This window comes from Mauremys mutica, chromosome 9 (assembly GCF_020497125.1).
Source record: "Mauremys mutica isolate MM-2020 ecotype Southern chromosome 9, ASM2049712v1, whole genome shotgun sequence".
NCBI lineage: Eukaryota > Metazoa > Chordata > Testudines > Geoemydidae > Mauremys > Mauremys mutica.
This window is the reverse complement of record NC_059080.1, coordinates 56,500,442-56,521,707: the sequence shown is the minus strand read 5'-3', so window position 1 is coordinate 56,521,707 and position 21,266 is coordinate 56,500,442. Positions and strand designations below refer to the sequence as shown.

Sequence of the window (21,266 nt, the reverse complement as noted above, 5' to 3'; positions counted from 1 at the left end):
AAGAGGCAACTAAACTCTCATATATATAGAGAGAGGAGACAGACCCTCCCTTCTACACAGCTGCCTGCACCCTCTCCTGGTCCTACCCAAGGAAAAAATGCAGACATCTCTGGCCCTACCCAAGGAAAAAATGGTTAACTGTTTCTCTGCCAACCCAGGGCGAGGGTCTGCATAGCCTGTCACTCTCCAAGACTGGGATTACATGCAGCCATTTAAAATAACACACTTAAAAAGTGAATGTAGTTTCCCCTGCTTGCTGGGTGAAGAACCCCTATGTCTCTGCGGGTAAGCAGAAAAGTTTTCCGTTTTTGCTAGGGATCCCTCTCATCCCTGATCATTCCCTTACCTCTTCTCCAATTTCTCCTCCAAGGTCCTACATTACAGGCATCATTTTTCTGGCAAGCAGGAAGGGACAAGACTTCCTTTGTAATCTGTCAGTAACAGGCCATTGCATGCTGTTCCATTCAGCCTCGCAGATCATAAAGGTTACACAAACTCTTTATTGATAAGAACAGGCACAAATATAAGAACACATCATCTTCTTTGACCTACACCAACTGTTTGAACCTTTCTCCATTCCATTCTTATCCCAGAAATCCCCACAGCACTTTAAGCCTGAAAAGATGAGGAAACCTGCTAAACTAAATATGTCAGAAACCCCAACAAATTGTTTTCTTCCCCTTCACAAAAGTCTTGAGAAGTCACATCACAAAGTCATTTATAGGCTGCACCTGTCATCAGATGTGCATCCCAATCCTGAAAACATTTCTGTATGTGTAACTTCACTAGCATGAGCAGTGAATTGATTTCAGTTAAACTACTCATGGTAGCAATAAACATGCACATAAATGTTTGCAGGATTGTGGCTGGGGATCTGAAAACAAGGATAAAGGATTGATGGAGTTTCCACAAACGTAAATTCAGAAATTTGGTACAACTCTCATTCTTCATGATCCCTGTGGTTATAATGGTCTTACCTTCATGGCCTGCTCACATGCTAATCCTAGTATATTGTAGGTTTAATGCCCTATGATAATTTAGTAGCTCTTTCCCAGGATTCCATCACTGCAAACCCAGTTAAACCTTAAATCTATATTATTAGAACAGTAGGCTTTGGAGTCAGATCATTGTCATGTGGCCACTTTGTAGATCTTGTGACTAGGACCAGGCTACAAGGGGGAGGCTCACAGGTGCTCTTCTGTTTGCCATACCATTTTTATACTTTTATCACATGCCAAATATTGCTCCTACAGTGTGGAACAGAGACAGTACTATGTTCTTTGTCTTCTGTGGTGAGAATATGTAATTTAAGGTGTACCTTGCTTCACCTGGGGACAGTGTTCTATCCTATACCAGCTGTGTGCCCCCTGCATTAGTTAGAGTTAATGGAAGCTGCTGGAGAGTATATTGCTGTGTGGAATGAAACATTTCATCTAGACCTCTGGGTTTCATGTGGTCCCTTTTGGTATTGTAGCTATGTTGGTCTGTTGTAGTTAAAAGCTAGAAACTTATAGTAGATCTAGGCAGAGAAGCTAGGGGAGAGAGTCGTCATGTGGATTTTCAGGTCCATCTTGGTAACCCTAACCCTAGCACGGGGAGCTCTAGTGACCCCAGGTACAACACTAGTATGGAAACACCTACTCTTAGTAACTCTAACCCTGGAGTGAGAATACCTACTGGACACAAGCCTAACCCTAGCATGGAGACCCCAACCCTTGGTAACACCAATGGAGAGGTGTATAATAAATGTATTCCGAGCCCTAGGGACCCCAGGGTAACACAAGTCTGTATACAAGTTCAGAGTGACTGCTGAGAATTCAGGTATGATCAGTTTCAGAAAATTTCTGATTACAAAATACTTCAGAGTGACTGATGACCAGTCAGGGATGAAAAGATCACAAACGTTAATTGCAAACAAGTTAGGAATAACTGCTGACCATTTCAGCAAGATCAGTTATCAAAATTTTTTGATCCACAGCCGAGCCCTTTGCCTCTTGAGCTAATGGAGTTACTGATAGCAGTAGTACGTTGTAATCCTATATATGGAGTAGCACTAGAGGGGGATGGGACAGTTTGCCAGAAGTTTTTGCTGACAGCAGAGGAATGGTGAAACTCAGGGATCTTGGATTGCATTCCTTGCATTGGAGGGGAGTGTGGTTTAGTGAGGACAGACTTTTCTGCCTGTTTCTCCCACTCTTGATCCTTTAGGCACCTTCCCATCCAACCTGTCCCTGTCCCAGATCTGTCTCTTCCCCACCCCTAATCCCGATCTCCATTTAGGCTTATCATCACAGTCCCAGTCTCTTTGCCCTGCCTGTATTAGTGTCCCTTTCTGGACTTCCCATCCCAGGTTCCCCAACCAGTCCCAGGTCCCTGCTTTTGGCTTTTCATCTTATCTGTCCTTTCCCACCCACCCACTGACTTCCACTCATCCCCACACCCTCTCTCTCCATCCTCACTGTCTCCAAGTCAGTCTCTACCCAGGCTCCTCATCCAATTGCCCTCCTAACAACCGTCTCTTTGTCTGTGTCCTTGCTTGGCTAGTTCCAGTCTTCCACCCAACTCCCATCTGATTTCAGTCTCCCTCCCCATCCTCTGGTTCCCAGTCCTCCCTGGCATTTTCCTCCCTGGCTCCCAGTCCTCTCTTTCTCAACTTCCAGTCCTAGTTCCCACTTCACTAGCTTTCTCAATCTCCCCAGACCCCTGCAATGTTTCTTGTCCCAATCTACTCCCCTACCCATTCCCTCCCCCTCAGCCTCACTCTTGTCCCCTCTGCATTCTAGTCAGACAGCTTCCTCCCCCATACTACCAAGGCCTAGCAGGGAGACAGTGAGTGCAGAAGAGAGACATTTTCCCTGCTCTTTGTACCAGACCGGTGCCCAGACTTGGCATGGCCTAGAGCAGCCAGAGTCACAGCTTTCCAGGACAGATTTCCCTCATGCTGTAAGTATGGCTTACAGGCTTTGTTCCTAAAAGTATACATTTACATTTTGCCATTACAATGCATAATATTTACTTACACCCAGCTTTTCTGCACACTTGGCTAAGAATTTATTTTATGATCTCAGGAGCAGGAGGTCAAACCTACCCCTCGTTGGCATGGAGCATACCTCTGCTCAGCAGTAGCAGATGTTGTGGACTTACAGGTTGGTTTCCTGTTGCAAGAGAAATCAGTGCTGTGGCGTCTTGGTATTCTCTTAGTGTAATTTATATATTTATACTATATACACAAGTCCTGGAAAAGAGTTGGCTGCAACCAACATTCAGGAAATCCCCTACTTGGGAAATCTTGGCCCAGACACCAGTGCCCAGCTCCCTTGGAGCAGCTCCACCCTGATAAGTGTTCTACTTCAAGAGATCAAGGCAGAAAGCAAACTCTCCTGCCTTAGTAGAAACTCCCCTGAGAGAACCTGAATCACAAAACTATCAATACTACATTTCCTCAAAGACTGTACTGCTCAAACACTGAGTCTTACAAATTCTTTTTGTGTAATAGTGCACTCTGGTGACTCCTGCCAGAACACTATGCTCCTGGGCCTGTTACACTGCTCTAACTTGGCCTGCTGGGCTAGATTTCCTGGGCAAAGGGCCCCTATGTGTCCAGCCATTCCACCATCTGGAGGACATACCAAAATTAGTTGGTTATGTGAAAGGGGTAGTCTTTCCACTGTTCTCTTATGAGATCCAGATTTGCTCAAGATTGACACTCATATAAAAGTACTAGTACTAGTATTGAAGATGGTCCCCCTGCTTTTAATTCCTCTCCCACTTTAATGATTTAATTATCCTCTTCTTGCTCATCATCCATGGTGGGGACTCTAGGACTTCTTGTTCCAGATCAAAGTCGCACATTATTTAGTTTGTGTTTAAAAAAAGACAAAGGAAAAACCCAAACAAACCTTTCTAATATTTTCATTTCACAGAAATGTTGGACATTTTGTTCCAATTTGGACCTAACCTAATTTAAAAATGTGAAAATTTCCCATGGGACAAATATTCTGTTTCCAACCAGCTCTGCTTATAACTCAGCCAATTTGGGTGGATTTTTGCAGAAACAGCAAACAGCAACTCCGTGATCCCAGGGCTACCACTCTGCATAATTTCAAGGGCATCTCAGAGAAATGGTTGTAAAAGTTATTTAACATGAGCAAAACCCCCATCTATTTTGATCCTAACTCATGCTCTGAAATGGATGAACCATTTTTCCTGAAACGTTCACAAAACAATCATCCTCAAACAGAGATTCAGCATGGAAAAATTTCAGCCCAAACAGATTTTGGTAAAACTGTAAACTAAGTCTTATAATGAAATATGTTACATTTAACTAAAGGCATCACTATGTTGACCATTGATGGCGGTCCTGACCTTGGAGGGTTTATAGTTTAGAGTAAATATAAGCTATCTGCTAAGCTTGCATATAAAAATAATGCAAGTTATTGAAGCTGTATCAGGAAGTAGAACCACCAAAATATCCCTATTAAAAGTAGGCTTGGACATAGGTGGTGGAACTAGGGGTGCTGCCACACCTCCTGGCTTGACGTGTTTTCTATTATATACAGGGTTTACAGTTTGGTTCAATGACTCTCAGAACCCCTAGTATAAAAATTGTTCCAGCAGCCTGGGGCTAGGCTTTAGCTCTTACGCATTAAGTTTCTATGACTTAGATGAGGCTTAGGGCTTGGCTACACTTGCAAGTTGCAGCGCTGGTAGAGGCTTTCCAGCGCTGCAATTAGTAACTGTCCACACCTGCAAGGCACATCCAGCGCTGCAACTCCCTGGCTGCAGCGCTGGCTGTACACCTGGCCAGGTTGGGGTGTAGCGATTGCAGCACTGGTGATCCAGCGCTGCTCATCAAGTGTGGACACACACCAGCGCTTTTATTGGCCTCCAGGGAATAAGGAGATATCCCAGAATGCTTTAAACTAAATTACTCCCTTTGTTTTGTTATGCAGCCTCTCTTTGTTTTGTTGTGAACCTCCGGAGCTCCCCGTTTCTACCGGAGCTGCTTATCAGCTCCTGTTTGCTGTGATCAATCTGTGAACAATCAAATGAGATCCTCCTCCCTGTTGTGAATGAGCTCTGTGGAGCTCCTCCGTTGCTGCTGCTATCTAAACAAACACAGCTCCTGTTTGCTGTGATCATCTGTACCTGGCTGTAAACAATCAAATGAGAGGCAGGCAGGGAAACAGCGGGGAGTCGTGTTGCCTGCATGCTGTTTGCAATTAAGAGTTAAGACTAAGGGGTCGGAAAAATGTTCTGATTTTTCAAGTCAGGAAGCTAACACACAGTGTTGGCTCCAAAAATCCACTCTCTTTCCCCCCGCTCCCTGTCACACTAGACCCCACTCCACCCCCCTCTTTTGAAAAGCACGTTGCAGCCACTTGAATGCTGGGATAGCTGCCCATAATGCATCACTCCCAACAGCGCTGGAAATGCTGCAAATGTGGCCACACACCAGCGCTGGTAGCTGTGAGTGTGGCCACACACCAGCGCTGCTCCTACACAGCTGGATGACCAGCGCTGCAAACTGTAAGTGTAGCCAAGCCCTTAGAAGTTTACAGTTGGTGTAACATAGTATGAGTATTATATGATTGACCAAAGATTATGGAATGCTTGACCTGATGTTACAAATTTTATCAATAAGCATGTTGTGATAGTTTACCAATGAATTTGGTGATAAACAGGTACACCCCAAGCAAACAGATAGTAGTTTCTTAGGGGCTTTTTTCAGTAAGAGCTAACTGCATTGACATATCAAAACTATTGGGAAAGGGACTGATGCAAATGGTTGGGTTAACTGTTGGAACTGTAATTATGGTTAACTGGAACGCCAAATATGAACAACCAGAATCCTAAAATTGGTCTCCTGGAATACTAAATATTAATATGGGCTGAGACTTGACTTAATCGTATATGGTCCCAGATGCACATGGGTGGAATGGGAAAAAGTGTATAAAACTTTGTCAACCTCATCCCTAGCTGGGATACTGGGATGATAACATAGGACAATTGGATAGGAAACCTGTCCCAGCACCTTCCTCATTGGGTGAGCTCCATTTACCTTTTCTTCTCTCTTTGTTTCTAATGGTCTCCATAAGGTTGCAAGTATGCACAGTGTAAGATTGGAAGCATGAACAATGCACAAAACCACTTTATTTTACTTATTTATTGGTATGTATATTGATTTTTCTATTATTTCAATTATATTTGTCTGTATTAACTAAAGATCTTAAAGATTTTGTGTATGCTTCACCAGTTTCATCTTCTTAATTAACTAGAAGTAGCTGCGTGAATAAAGAACCTGAACCCTAAATCTAGGGTGTACTGTGAAACCTAGATTAATCGCAGGCACAACTGCCAGCTCCACCTTATATTTTATAATGTTATTTTTGTATTTATTAATTTAGCAGTGAACAAGTAAACCATAAGATCTGGATCATTGCTCTGTTGGATGACTGCAAGCACTGTGCATGTGATGTGAGTAATATCATCAACTGCTGTAAATCAACACAGTTCTATCATATCATCTTACAGCAAGTGAAGCCAATGTAAACTTTGTTATTAGCTTCAATAAGAGCAGAAATAAGCCTTTAAAATGCCTGGATTGCTGCTGGCTCAGCAGACTGAAAATAGGTTATGGAGCCATTCACTTCAACTTTCAGTTTTAGCACAGTTTGGCAAAAAGCACAAGTAATCGTTACGGGCAAATTTTCATACTTGGGTAACATTTTGGCACCTAAATATTTATTTCAAGACCACACATTAAAAAAGCCATACCAACTTTTGCCTTAACAAGTGTGTGACAAAGGGTCTGCCAATAATTTATATTTCATGGCAATGAAAAACTGAGATAAAAGGTTTTAAACAGAGGTCTGGATAGACTGGATACACCCGCACCCAGTCATCTGTGGAAGGCTGTACCTGAATTTGGCATGAGAGAGGCTGCATTACTCATTGCTTAAATATAGCTCCTCTGCTGGCCATCTCTGGCAGGATGGATCATGCATTTGTTCACCAAGCTTTACTGCATGTGGATGTATCTTGAGATAATTGGTTTGGAAAATAAGGAGAGCTGCCTTGGATTGAATGGGGAGGGAACATAATGAGTGTATGCGAGGTGGGGGGGGATAGGAAATAACTCTCTGGACACAGCACCAAGGTGGTGTCACTTTGGCCAGGGAAGTCAGAGACTGGGCTTGCTCTTTATACATGTGAGAGCTTCCTTCTTATTCTGTAACTAAGCAAACAGAGCCTGCCTCTCTGGGTTTGGGAAATTACCCAGATAAGGCATGTGATGGAAACTGCTGCTTTTAATTTAATCTGATTCTCTGTCTCTCTCTTTGTCTATTTTAAACAAATCTTTTTTCCCCAGAAACTATTGTCAGGGAAGGGGGGTGTTTCATGCCGTTCAACCCAAACATGAGTGAATTTCTTCAACCTCAAGAGACACAGAAGGCAAATCTGTGTCTAGGAGTAGAGCTTTTGCTCCAAACTTGGGTAAGAAGCATGGGCAGAGGTGTCCTCTCTGAGGGAGGCACATTTCCTGGGGCTACAGTGGGCACACACAAGGGAAGAAACCAAAGATTCAAGGAGGCATGAGTCAATAGAGGGGTGAATAGCTAGGTGGATTTGCCACTTATGAAAGTGAGGCAATAATAGCCGTGGCTAGAAACATTTCTGAGTTAAAAACATCTGAAACTAGCTTTTAAGTGCATTTCACTCTGACAATTCCAAAATAGCCTCACATCTTCCTTTTCATTTTTGCCCATGAATATCTTTTTCTAGTTTCATGTGTTCCAGCTTTCAGCTAACAGGGAGTTTTAGGACCAAGTCAAGGATTATTATGGAGATTCTGACAGCACCTTTACTATTAGAGCACAGAGAACATCATTTATTTATTTACTCTTCTCCCAGCAGATATTTAAAGAATTATAACCATATACATGTTAAAATTCTTACTTATAAAATATTACATGCTTCAACCAAGTAAGTATACTGTTACTATGGAACATGAATTTCCTCCTTCAATGGTGAATGTCAACATATGACTTTCTTGTTGCCATAAAATATTCTACAGCTGCACTGTCCAGAATGACTAACAATAGTGAATCCTTCTGTCTCAATATTATGTTATAGAAGGAGGACTATGATAGAAAGACTCCTATGACAGAATTCTCTATATCTAATCTTAGCAGCTACTGCATACCAGCTGAGAGTAAATCTAAAGTTCACATATTGAAACATTTTAAATTATTTAACACATTGGGACAAATTCGTCTCTAGTACAACTCTACTGATTTAAACATTGTTATGGCAGGTATGAATCTGGCACATTTCTGAACAACAAAGTTAGTACTCTGTCCACTCTACTAGACAAAGGACATTGGTAAATGAACATTAATATCGACATTGTGGTGCAGAAACTATTACAGTAAAGACTACAACAAACTGACATTCATTTAATGGAAGAATCCAGTATCTCCTGATAATCTTGCCTTCCTAAATTCTTCCAGGACAGCTTATAACATGCCAGGAAAACAACACTAATCATAATAATGGCCCCTCCAATGAGGTCATAAATGCTGGGAAAGATGCGTAGCACTGCAAGCTGCAGAATCATGGCTATCACAATCTCTAAATGTTGCACTGTGCTGACCAGAGCTGGGTGAAATTTATTCAAGGCATAATAGACACCCAGGAAAGCCACAGTAGAACATATGCAGATGGCAATGAGATAGCTCCAGGTTTCTCCATCCAGTGGGATAATTGGCTCTTGAAGAAAAAACATGGTGGAGGCTCCCCACGCAGTTCCAGTCCAACCAAAAGTAAACAGTGCAGTCCACATACTGACCCTATCTTTGATTGACTTGTAGACTATCATGGAAAGAGCTGTAGTTAAGCCTGCCATAACTGTCATTGTGTAGCCAAAGGCTTCTTTCCAGACACTGAGCAAAGAATTGTCTTCATTAACAATGTTGGGGAACATGACCAGGCAAACACCAAAGACACTACTAACTACTGTCATTATGTCTATATAAGCCATTTGTTCATCTATTAGTAAAAAAGCCAAAATGGCACTAAAGACCGTGGTGGTTGCTCTCCACATAATGGTCCCATTGCTTGGGGGTACTATAGAGAAGGAGGTGTAAGCACAGGTAATGGAGATAACATTGCAGACACCATAGAAGAAGAGCTGCAGTCTGTATCCTTTTGGTCCAAAGGGGTCCTCGTGGTAATAACACACAACAATGACAGACAACACCTGTATGACTGAACGAATGAAAATTAGTTCTAGAGATGGCACTTTGGAACGATCAGAAACAAGTCTAGTTATCAGAGCCACACACCCATGAGCCAAGGCAGAGGCAAACAGCACTACCCAAGTCTTTCTGGACTGAAATATGCTTCCTTCTGTAAAATTCTGGTGTTGTCCAGTCTCATTGGCTTTCGTCTCTTGGGCTGGCTGAGGTTGGATATCCATAGTCCCAAAGAAGGCTCTTCCTTTCCTTTTTCTGTCACTCAGCAACCTTTTCTTTGGATTGTCCTCCATAAAGCTTCCGATATCTTCACTGGTTTCATCAGAGCCCTCTTCTCCAGGTTGGGGATAATGTGATGTATATTTCACTGTCACTGTGTTGGGATGGATTTTCACTCGTTTTTTGACTGGACATTGTTTGGCAGAAGTATCCATTTCCTCAGAGAACTAGGTCTGGTCTTTAAAAAAAAAAAGTTAGTTTTATTCAACCAATACTGTAAAATTAATTTGCATTGCAATCTTTTGACCATTTACAAATTATTGGCATGAACCTAACCAAGTTGCTCTTGTCCTCAATTAATTCTCTCTATTTTTATTTCACAATGGAAGTTGCTCAGTATCTTTGAAAACCAAGTCCTTTTTAGTTAAGTGCCTAAATATAACTTTAGGGCCTAACTTTAGGCACTCACTTTTGAAAATGATACCTATTATTACATTGCTTCTTAAAAAGAGATATGCAAATTAATAACAGTTCTTATTACACTGAGAAGAATTTCCTTGTTGGACTTTCTGGTCAGTTAGTCATTCTGTAATCATTAATGGTTTTATTCTTTACCAAGTTCTAAGGGGCAAAGAGAAATACAAACCAAAAATGAAATTTGGGTTACAGAAGACTAGAGCAATTTTTGCAAATTCAAAGTGAAACAACCCAGAGACAGACAGATGGCATCACTGAGCACTTCAATGAACTAGGCACAAGGACCAGAAAAATGTAAAAAGTACTACAATAAATTTTCAAATTCTCTGAAGCTGTTTTTGCATATTACTATTTCCAGAAACTGTTGACTATCAATTTGTTTTCCAAAGGAACTTCCGTTGGACAAAATGACTAAGAAATTTTATGAAAAGAAGCTGTCCACTCCTTGGCAATGTAGAGGAGAACAAGTAGATTTTGCTACTTTTATGAAATGACAGAGATATCAAACTTATATTCAGGCTGCCTAAAGTGAACATTTGCATATTGTTCCATTCTACGTCACCTGGATGCCTCATTTTTCACCCAACGTGGTTGAATTGTTACATTTATTCTATAAAGAAGAAAATTAATATATTAACAGATTTTCATCTGAAGAGACCATTATGATCTCTATCAAATTTGATTTCCTGCATGACACAGGCCAGAGAATTCCAATCAGTGATTCCTTCCTTCTGTGTAGGAAACATTTATTTCTATTTTATAAGTAAACACATCAAACCCAATAACTCATGTTTGCACTAGAGCATGTCTTTTAAAGTCACAGATTCCAAGGCCTGAATAATAATTCCTAGAGCAGATCTTTTCCCCATAATAATTCCCCATAATAATTCCTAGAGCAGATCTTTTAGAAAAACACTCAATTTGGTTTAAAAATACTCAGTGATGGATAATCCATGACAACCCTTGGTAAATTGTTCCAGTGGTTAATAACTCTGTTAATTTATGCCTTATTTTTAATCTGAATTAATCTATCTTCAAGTTCCAGGCACTGGATTGTGTTCGAGTTTTCTCTGCTAGACAGAAGAGTCCATTAATAAGTATTTGTTCCCCATGTAGGTATTATAGATAAGGCTGCCAGGATTTGATAATGGTTAGTCTTTGGTAAATGCTGATTTCACCTGACACACAGAAATAGACAAAGACATCCATCTACAACAATCAGCAAGCACAGCCTCCCTCTCCCCTAGCACCCACAGGAATCCAGTGTCCGTGGTTCCACAGCCATGCAGTGAGCCCTATACAGCCCACTGTCATGGCCCATTTTATTCAATCACTGGCCAGCAGGGCCATCCCTACCCATATGCAAACTACGCAGCTGCGTAGGGCACTAAATTTGGGGCACCAAATTTCCTGGTGCCCTACACAGCTGTGTGCTGCATCCAGGTCCAGCATCCAGCTCAATCCCCCAGACGGCTGAGCTGGCCACTCATGGGCTGCGCACAGCAGGGCCCAGGAAACTGCCTCCGCCCCTGTCCCACCCCTTCCCCTCAGCTCCTGCCCCTGCTCTGCCCCTGCCCCCCCTCTTCCCACCCCAGCCCCACTCTGCCCTTTCCCCCCAAACCCCATCCCCTGAGCTATGCATCCCCCCCCACCTTAATGGACCTGAGAAAATCATGCAACTGAGAAAATCAAAATAGTTAAAAATAAAAAAACTTTAAAATAAACATTGATGTTAATCATTTGAAGTTACAAAAATAAATAAATACATTTAATTCTGCCAGGCCTATTTATAAAGACAAGGTGGGTGAGGTAATATTCTGGGAAGCACTGAATTCTGTTGGTGAGAGAGGCAAGCTTTTGAGCTTACTCTCTGTGTGTGTGTCTCTAATATCTTGGGACCAACACAGCTACAACATTGCATACAAGCCTACTTAATTACAGTCTGTAAGTCACTCCTTAACCTTCTCTTTGAAAAGCAAAACACATTGAGCTCCTCACATTTATCACTAGGAGGTATGTTTTCTAATTCTTTAGTCATTCTTGTGGCTCTTCTCTGAACCCTCTCCAACTTATCAACATCCTTCTTGAATTGAGGGTACCAGAACAGAACCCAGTACTCCAGCAGCTGTTTAATCAATGCCAAATGTAGAGTTAAAATAACCTCTACTCCGTGAGACTCACCTCTTTATGCATCCAAGGATTGCAGTGGCCCTTTTGGACACCGCATTGCACTGGGAGCTCATGTTCAGCTGATTATCCACCACAACCCCCAAATCTTTTTCAGAGTCACTGCTTCCCAGGATAGAGTCCCCCATCCTGTACGTATGGTCTGCATTCTTTGTTCCTAAATGTATACATTTACATTTAGCCATATTCAAACACATTATTTGCTTGCACTCAGCTTACCAAGTGATCCAGATCACTCTGAATCAGTGACCTGTCCTCTTCAATATTTACCCCAATTGTTGTGTCATCTACAATTATGATTGTATGTTTCTTCTAAGACATTGATAAGAATGTTTAATATCCTAGGGCCAAGAATCCATCTCTGCGATACCCCATTGGAAACACACACGCTCAATGACTATTCCCCATTTACAATTACATTTTGAGACTTATCAGTTAGCCAGCTTTTAATCTGTGTAATGTGTGACATGTTCATTTGATGGCATCCTAGCTTTTTAATCAAAATGTTGTGTGGTACCAAGTCAAATGCCTTACAGAAATCTAACTATATTACACAAATACTATTAGGTTTATCAGCCAAACTTGTAATCTCATTAAAAAAATCAAGTTAGTTTGACAGGATCTGTTTTCCATAAACCCATGCTGACTTGCATTAATTATGTTACCCTCCTTTTAATCCTCCATTAATTGAGTCCCCTAACAGCTGCTCCACTATCTTTCCTGGAATCTATGTCAGACTGAGTGCCCTATAATTACCCCAGTCACCTTGTTTACCCTTTTAAAATATTGGCACACCATTAGCTTTCTTCCAGTTTTCTGGAGTCCCCATTGTTCCAAGATGTATTGAAAATTAACATTAACAGTCTAGTGAGCTCCTCAGCCAGCTCTTCTAAAACTCTTGGATGCAATTTACCTGGACCTGCTGATTTAAACATGTCTAACTTTAGTAACTGTGTTCAACATCCTCCTGAGATACTGTCATGGACCAGGGCATGGGTGGTCAAAGCAGTGGCAGTCAAGCCTAGTGGTCAGAACTGGGGTCAGTGGCTAGGAACAGTGCCAAGGGACAGTGCTGGAGTCAGCAACCAGGGGTCAGAGCCAAGGATCAGAATAGGAGGCAGGAACTGAGCAGGGCTGGAGAAAGGCTGGGAACAAGGCAAGCACAGGAGGTCAGTTGGGTCAGAGCTAGGCAAGGAGGCAGACAACTCTAGCCTGCTGCAGGACTCTGGACCAGACTCTGATCTGTGTGGCATCCTGCCTCTGGAGGAGACCAAGAGTTGGGAAGAGCTGCTGGGACTGCCATCCGCCACGTACCCTGAGGAAGCTGAGGACCTGCAGACTACGGAGCCACACTAATGGACTGTGGTAGGAAGTAACCCAGGGGAACCAGACATTAGTCAGGTTGTAATGTCACAGTATGATTCAGCATGTTTCAGCAGGATTCCCACTGTCCTAGTGGCGGGATCCCCTGGCACTTTTAGGGCTTTGGGCTGGACCTAGTAGAGTAGGGATAGCCTGGGTCCCCCCAACCCTCTGCTGCTAACCCTGGGGTGGCAGCTGTGATGCCTTTATAAGCTGTGATAAGGCTTTATGGAAATATGCTTATGCTATATATATATATATAATAACTAGAATGTGTTTTATGCTACATATGCCATGTAACATATTTCTGTAAAGGTCATGATTTACTGAATCTATTAATCCTATTTGTATGCATGTATCATTTTTGTATTCGAAGTTATGAATATTGGCTGCATACTTATTTGATTCTAAGTAGGCTGTAGTGAAGCAGTTGGTCAGCTTCCTGAGAAAAAACTATTCTCAGTAAGTGCCCAATCAAGAAACACTTAAGCCAACAATGAACTTGGAGACACCAATCCACATCTGGGCTTTCCCAGGAATGTGGCTTGGCTGGTAAGGAACTCAGTCATGCATGGACATGTGACTTGCCCAGGTAATTCCAAAACTCCATTTTGTAGCTGGACTTTGCATAAGAGAGAAGAGGGGGTCTCCACCCACAAGAGAGTCTATTTAAGCCCAGGGAAAGCCCCTCCATTTGGTCTTCGGCTGGCTAAAGAAAGAGCCTCTTCACCCCCAAAAATACCTGAAAAAAACTAAAACAAAGGACATTAACTGCAAGGGGTGTAAGTAATTGCTGGACCCAGACTAAAAGAAGATTAGTCTGTAAAAGGAAGCATTCTGAAACTGGTGAGGATTTTATCTGTATTCAGTTAAATTAAACATAGACTGGTGTGTTTTATTTTATTTTACTTGGTAATTCACTTTGTTCTGTCTGTTACTACTTAAATCCTACTTTCTGTATTAAATAAAATCACTTTTTACTTATTAATTAACCCAGAGTATGTATTAATACCTGGGGGGTGGGGGAACAGCTGTGCATACCTCTCTATCAGTGTTTTAAAGGACAAACAATGAATGAGTTTACCCTCTATAAGCTTTAAACAGGGTAAAGCTAATTTATTTGGGTTTAAACCCCATTGGGAGTTGAGCATCTAAGTGTTAAAAACAAAAACACTTCTCTTAGCTGTTTTCAGTTAAGTCTGCAGCTTTGGGGCAAGTAATTCAGACCCTGGGTCTTTGTTGGAGCAGACGGGCATGTCTGGCTCAGCAAAACTGGGTGCTGGGAACCCAAACTTGGCAGAAAAAGCAGCAGCAAAAGTAGTCTTGGCACATCAGGTGGCAGCTCCCAAGGTGGGTTCTGTAATTCAACCCGTCACAGCAGCCTTCTCACCCTAGGCCAGAAGGCCTGTGCCTTGTTTGTGACTTGTCCCAGCCAGAAGGCTGCAAGCCCCTAGACTGCGTTCTCTGTCTGCCTTAGCCAGGAGGCTGCACTAAAGATTCCTTATTGTTCTTCCCCATCCAGGGATTCAGAGCTTAGGGTACGTCCAGACTACCCACCGAATCGGCGGGTAGCAATCGATTTTGTGGGGATCGATATATCATGTCTCATCTAGACGCGATATATCAATCCCCGAACGCGCTCCCGTCGACTCCGGAACTCCACCGGAGCGAGTGGCGGTAGCGGAGTCGACGGGGGAGCCGCGGACGTCGATCCCGAGCGGTGAGGACAGGAGGTAAGTTGGGATAAGATACTTCGACTTCAGCTACGCTATTCCCGTAGCTGAAGTTGCGTATCTTACCTCGACACTGTCCCCCAGTGTGGACCAGGCCCTAGACTGTGTTTACTGCCTGGCTGTGATGAATGGACTAGGTCCAGAGGCCCCCTGCTGGAGGCCTATTGGCTCTGCCTCACCTTGCCCCAGAAAATAGCAGAGGAGAAGTCCTCCAGGTGACCTAGAGTGGTTGCAGAGAAGCAGACAATTGGAGGGGATGTTGGAGCAACCAATCGGGGTGGAAGGGCCAGATATAAGGAAGTAGCAAAGGCAAAGCAGTTAGTTGCTGCCTGGAGATTGAGGAGGGAGAACTGGGAGCCTGGTTGGCAGAAAGAGCAGCAGGACTACGGACAGTTACTGCGGGTAGGACTGAGCCCAGGGAAGGCTGCTAAAGATGGGGTGCCTGCCTGGCTAGAAGAGTAGCGGGAGCATGGAAAGGTTAGTGTGGGCAGGCGGAGCCCAGGGGACTGAGACCAGAACCTAGCCAGCCCAGGTGCAGGTACTGTGATGGACTCTGCTGGTCTGGTTGAAGACTGAGTCCAGTGAGGGCTGCTGAAAGGACACCAACTGAGGGTACTGAGATGGGCCCCTGTTGGGCTACTACAGAAGGCAATGCCTCTGGGAGGGAGCCTTGGTGCTATGACCCCATACCAGAGCTGTGAGAAAGAGCTAGAGACTGTATACCTGGGAAGTGTGGGACAGTGTGTGTGACTTGACCAGAGGGCTGAGTTGCTGAAGACCTGCCAAACTACCATTGGCCGGGGGGCACTTGCAAGAGGCAGGTGCCACCCTGTTGTAAGAACTGAAAGAAAAACAGGCTCCCACCCAACCAGAAAGGGGGTGCCTGCAAGAGGTAGGTGCCACCCAGTTCAAAAACTAAGTGATTGCAGGTACGTAGTGGCCAAAATAGGGGCGCTCATGAGAGGTGGGTGCTGACCCCATTACATTGCCTTAGCCAGAAGGCTTAGGCTAAAGACTACTTCTTGCTCTGCCCAGCCCAGAGAGTCACAGCCTAGACTGTTTACTGTCTGCCTTAGCCAGGAGGCTTGAGCTAGGGAAGTGCTGATTAGCTTTTGACTAAGTCTGGGCACCCAGACAAAAGAGACTAATAGGGAATTCACAGCCTTCCCAGAGGGAACAGCTTTGAGTCTTGTATTGTGGTTTTAGTGCCTATTACAGTTTAAAGGGCTACTAGTCTGTTACAGATGTACTGTAGCATAACTGGTACTGCACAGGCCTATTGTACAAGCTGCAGAGAAGCCAGCCACCAGATGCATCCAATGGTAGTGAAAGTCTTATGGGGCCTCTGTGGTCCCCATACCACTCCTGTAGTGGAGCTTTGTTACTGTGGTGAACCAAGGGGAATGATTTAGCCAGTTTGAGTTTGCATGTAGGAAAAATATCATCTTAATCCTAAACCGAGAGCATCTGATACAGAATTGGTGTAAGCAGAGAGATGCAACAGACAGGTGAAATTCACACCCATCAGCCCCTCCACCTCAATTTCACAGGGTATTGGGACCCCTGTATCTGTGTAAAAGTGGATCCACAGCCCCTCCCCAGACTCCCATAGACCATTTGCGGTTTGTCCCAAACTGACCTTCTATGCCAGTCTTGTGTGGGCCATTCCAGAGGCCATCTCCATGGTGTAGACACTCCTGCATGGTCACACTCAATCCAACTCATTCTATCAGGCTTACAGGGCATGGAGTGCTTCACACCTACTCCTGTACCTAGCACAGATCTTGCCCATGTTGCATATTATATACAAAATAGAGTTTTTAATTATTTCAACTGGGTTGCACTAGGATAGAAATTACAGCATTAGAGCCATGGAGATTACATGGGTCTGAGTTTAAAAAAAAAATCTGTTTTCTAAAAATGGTAACTCCCCTACATATCCCTGCAACCTTTTTTTCCTGCTTAATACATGTATTACTGCCTGATGAAAGCCACACACTGGTCACCCTAAACATTAAGATGAAATTGTCAACAGTGACAAATGAAATATTGTGTCTGTATGGTGAAATAATGAGTGGCATGATAGTTTAGTAAAGAGCCTTTCTCTGATTTTTTCTATTGAAAAATTTGTTTGAACAAGAGCAACAAATATTTTCCAGTAAAATAAAACAAACATGAAGGTCTAATGGCAAACAGTTTTGTTTAATTATAAGAATATAGAAAATAATTAATTTTAAAGCATAGATTAATTATTTTTAAAGGAACTTATGTCTTTAGCTCTAATTGTTTACTTTATAAGTTTAATAAAATATATGCTGTATCTGCTGCAGTGATGTGTTCCATATTAAATGTCATCTTTTTAATCTCAATCATACATTTAATTTTGTTCTTTTTAAGAAGTGGTGACTTTCATTTGTTGGCTAGGTCACTTTAATGTAAAGTAAGACCAGAAAAGAGAACCACCAGATATATACTCTCCAAAGAAACAGATCCTGAGCATTCTAGTATATTTTAAATGGCAACTTGTTCTAGAAATAGTTAGCTAATATTGAATTTGAGTATGTAATTTTTGACTATTATGGGGACTCTACATACAAATTATTGCATAACAACAGTTTAATTGAAATTAAGTGAATGTTCACACTGGTAATTTGGATAAAATCTCAGACTTTATATTACAATCAATGTATCTTGTGGGGAAAAGCAGGCAGATATTACTAGACTTAATAGTATTTCAAGTTTCTAAAATAGTGGTAATCGAATGGAATTTTACTCATACCTTGATGGCAAGTAGGCACTTGTTTAGACAAACTGAGATGGATTCAAGAAGAGTCCAAACTTCATAAGTTAAAAATCTGTTGTGGAAAGTTGATTCTGTGAGCAGATTTACACTACACTGCCCGCAGCAGCACTGTGTGCATTTTTGTCAGATATTCTAAATCTGCCCCTCCCCCCGCAAATAAATCTGGATATTTGTCTCTTCCGCCAAAAAAAAGTAAGATTCAGCATCTGCGCTTTAAAGCATCCTTTTCCTTACAGTTCATAGAACTCTTTACTTTGAATGAGTCAGCTTTTCTCACTGAAATATAAATAGATCTTTGTATCAGCATTTAAATATCAATGTGTCTTAATCATAGTCTCTGCCGACAAACATATGAAAGTAAAACTATCAGATCTTACTGACTGTTCGGGAACTCTTCCAACCTGCTAATTAAAAACGCTACATTGATTGCTAAAATCAGCCTATTGTGAGATTATCTACAGCTTTCTCCATCTGCGCCCATTCTTCACACCAGCTTTAGGAGGAAAATGTCCTTGTCTTGTGATATCCTGGAATTAGCCGTATTTCTTTAAAAAGCAGATTAGTAAATCCTAGAGCCTGGGAGAGAAATGAAAGGGCTTCGATCTCCCTGTACGCCGCAGAGCTAAAATGGAGAGGACAAAGAGGGGGGTGAATGCAGCCCACAAGCCCCTCTGAGCCGCTGAATGAGGGCTAGAGATATTTCAGTGCCTTGGACACACAGCACACGAGTTTAGCGCTGTTCTCTAATGATACATAAAGCGGCGTTACCAGTCCTGGGCTCGATGTACCCCGGACTGCGCTCTTACCCATTTACCATTTTTTGTCTATATTTATGGAACCGGATCAAATGAAGTCGCTTTGAGAAGTCTCCCAGTGAATCCATATCTGGTCTGAACAAACGACCGCCTCCAAATCTCCTGCCTTGTAAAGCGCAGTGAGTATTAATAACAGAGGCAGGAGGTTGTTACTTGAATGAACGGAGCCTGTAGAACAGCTGGGATGTCTGCGTTATCATGCAGCAGATCAGTAAATACCATAAGGAAAAGGGGTGTGTGTGTGGAGGGGAGGAAGAAATCTCTATTTACCTCTCGCTTAGAAGGAGCCGATCAAGTCCAAACAATGATGCCTTGCAACAATGAGGAGGCTACGTGATGTTAGAGGAAAAGAAGGGAGGAAATCTGTTCTCCAGAATTTGTCAATCCTTTCATCTTTCTCACGCTGTAAGAGCCCAGAAGGCAGGACAACGCCATTAATCCCAGTGTAATGTGAAGTCAGCAACACTGCCTGGCGTACTCCAGAAAAGGGTGTTTGCAGAACTAGACTTGGTTCGCCTTTCTCCACTCGCCCTCTTCTCTCTGCGAAGAGGGGCCTGGAGGAAAAGACTGAGGCGACAGCAAAAGACTCAGGAGAGAGCGACAGAGCAGGAGCAAGTGAGCATGCCCAGTAAGCACAAGGGCATCTGACAGTTGTATCAACATTCATTTTTATTTAATGTTAGAGTATTACGTACAGTAGCTTTCTTTTGCCTGGATTTTTAATTTCTTTTAATTGATATAATGCTTATGCGGATTAAGCAACCGGGCTCAGTCAAGGAGAAAAAACAACGAGGTGTAGCATCAGAAATCAAAATGCGTCTGGTGTCCAGGGCTGAAAAGATTATGGTGTGCTGTTCTCCAATTACAAAATCTGGGATTTTTTTCAGTAATTTATATTGGCATGTTTTGGCAGATATATAAACAGCAAGATGTCTAGTAACAACCTGCTGTTTGTATAATTCCTGTTCTGTTCATTACCACAAGTCTGTCTGATAAAGGAAATGTATATTGATATGAAACTTCTGTAAGACAGTTAGTCCCACACAACATTCTGATTAAAGAGACTGAGGTTCTCTTGTGCTAATATGGTGCACATAAAAGGGATTAAAAACTGTCTGACAGATTAAATATGGAATTGTTAATTAGGAATCATTATTGCTTAGGAGTGTTTCTAGAGGGACCCTAAGGATTGATTTTCAGCCTAACACCCTTTAATATTGATGCTTCAGAAGGAAATATTAAAGTTTACAGATGATACCAAGATGGATCATATGGTAAATAATGATGCCATCCAGATAAATCAATATCACTTTGTAAACTGGGGTTGTGGAAGGGGAGAAACCAACGTATATTTTAATACAATGAAATGCAAGACCATGAATCTAGGAAGAAAGAATGGGGGCCATATTTACAGGAAGGGGGGGGGCATTTGTATACTGGAAAACAGTAACTCTGTAAATAACTTGGTGTCCTGTTGGAAAGCAACAGAACATAAGCTCTCAGTGAATGTGATCCTTAGGTGTATGAGAAGGGGGATATCAAATAGGAGTAGGGAGGTGGTATAACCTCTGTATACAGCATGGGTGAAGCCATGGGATACTGTGTCCATTTTTCTTGCTCACTGTTCAAAAAGCATGATGAAAAATTAGAGCAGACTCACCTCAGATCATTCTTGTGGATCTTTGTTAGCAAAGGCCTGCCCCACAGTGAGTCTGAGTTAACTCAATCTGATTAGTTTATTGAAGAGAAGGTTTAGCGATGACTTGACTGTGATCTATAAGCACCTTTTATGGGGAGAAGATTTCTGATAATCTAGCAGACAAAGGCTTAACAGGATCCAATGACTTTAAGGTGAAGCCAGACATTCAAACCAGAAATAAGATGCACATTATTAACACTGAAGGTAACTAACATTTAGAACAGCTCACAAAGGAATGTGATGTATTCATCACTTGAAATCTTTACATTGAAACTGGATGTGCTTTTTAACAAATATGTTGTAGCTCAACCAGAAGTAATGGGCTTGATTCAGGGATTGCTGAGTGAAATTCTCTGGCCTGTGCTATACAAGAGGTCAGACTACATGACCATAACAGTCCCTTCTGGCCTTAATATCTATTAATTTTATAGAAGAGGTGCTATATACCACATACATGCTTCTGCAGTCTTATGACAAACTGCAGAACCAAGAAGTCAGTGTGAGCTGCCAGGTGCTCAGTGTTTAGGAAAGAACAATGATTAATCTCATGTTGTTGATCAATTTGCATAGTTTGGGATTTGACCACACATGAGACAACATCAGGATAAAGCAGGTCCCTACAGAAACATGAAGACCACTTCAAGAAAATAATTGCAGCTAACTCCCGGGTAGTAGTGTGGTGTGTTCCTGTAGGCAAGCTAGAAATTGGACGAT

At 42.3% G+C, this 21,266-nt stretch overlaps 1 protein-coding gene across 6 annotated transcripts; it reads right to left on the bottom strand.

The window, feature by feature from the left end:
- Nucleotides 1-6,706: 6,706 nt before the first annotated feature.
- On the bottom strand, nt 6,707-20,550 carry SLC35G2 (solute carrier family 35 member G2). Of its 6 annotated transcripts, none has more exons than XM_045029423.1 (2): nt 20,514-20,550; nt 6,707-9,714 (listed from the first exon to the last, which is right to left on the bottom strand). In XM_045029423.1, the coding sequence occupies exon 2, from the start codon at nt 9,689-9,691 to the stop codon at nt 8,456-8,458; it is 1,236 nt and encodes a 411-aa protein (XP_044885358.1). In that variant the 5' UTR covers nt 9,692-9,714; nt 20,514-20,550; the 3' UTR covers nt 6,707-8,455. The 6 variants fall into 6 exon arrangements, with proteins under 6 accessions (XP_044885358.1, XP_044885354.1, XP_044885355.1 ...); XM_045029419.1 differs by lacking the exon at nt 20,514-20,550 and adding an exon at nt 19,124-19,470; XM_045029420.1 differs by lacking the exon at nt 20,514-20,550 and adding an exon at nt 18,853-18,983.
- Nucleotides 20,551-21,266: the final 716 nt, after the last annotated feature.

Bases quoted from the DNA above. Each gene is read 5' to 3' on its own strand.
- SLC35G2 (XM_045029423.1), bottom strand. From the start codon at position 9,691: ATGGATACTTCTGCCAAACAATGTCCAGTCAAAAAACGAGTGAAAATC.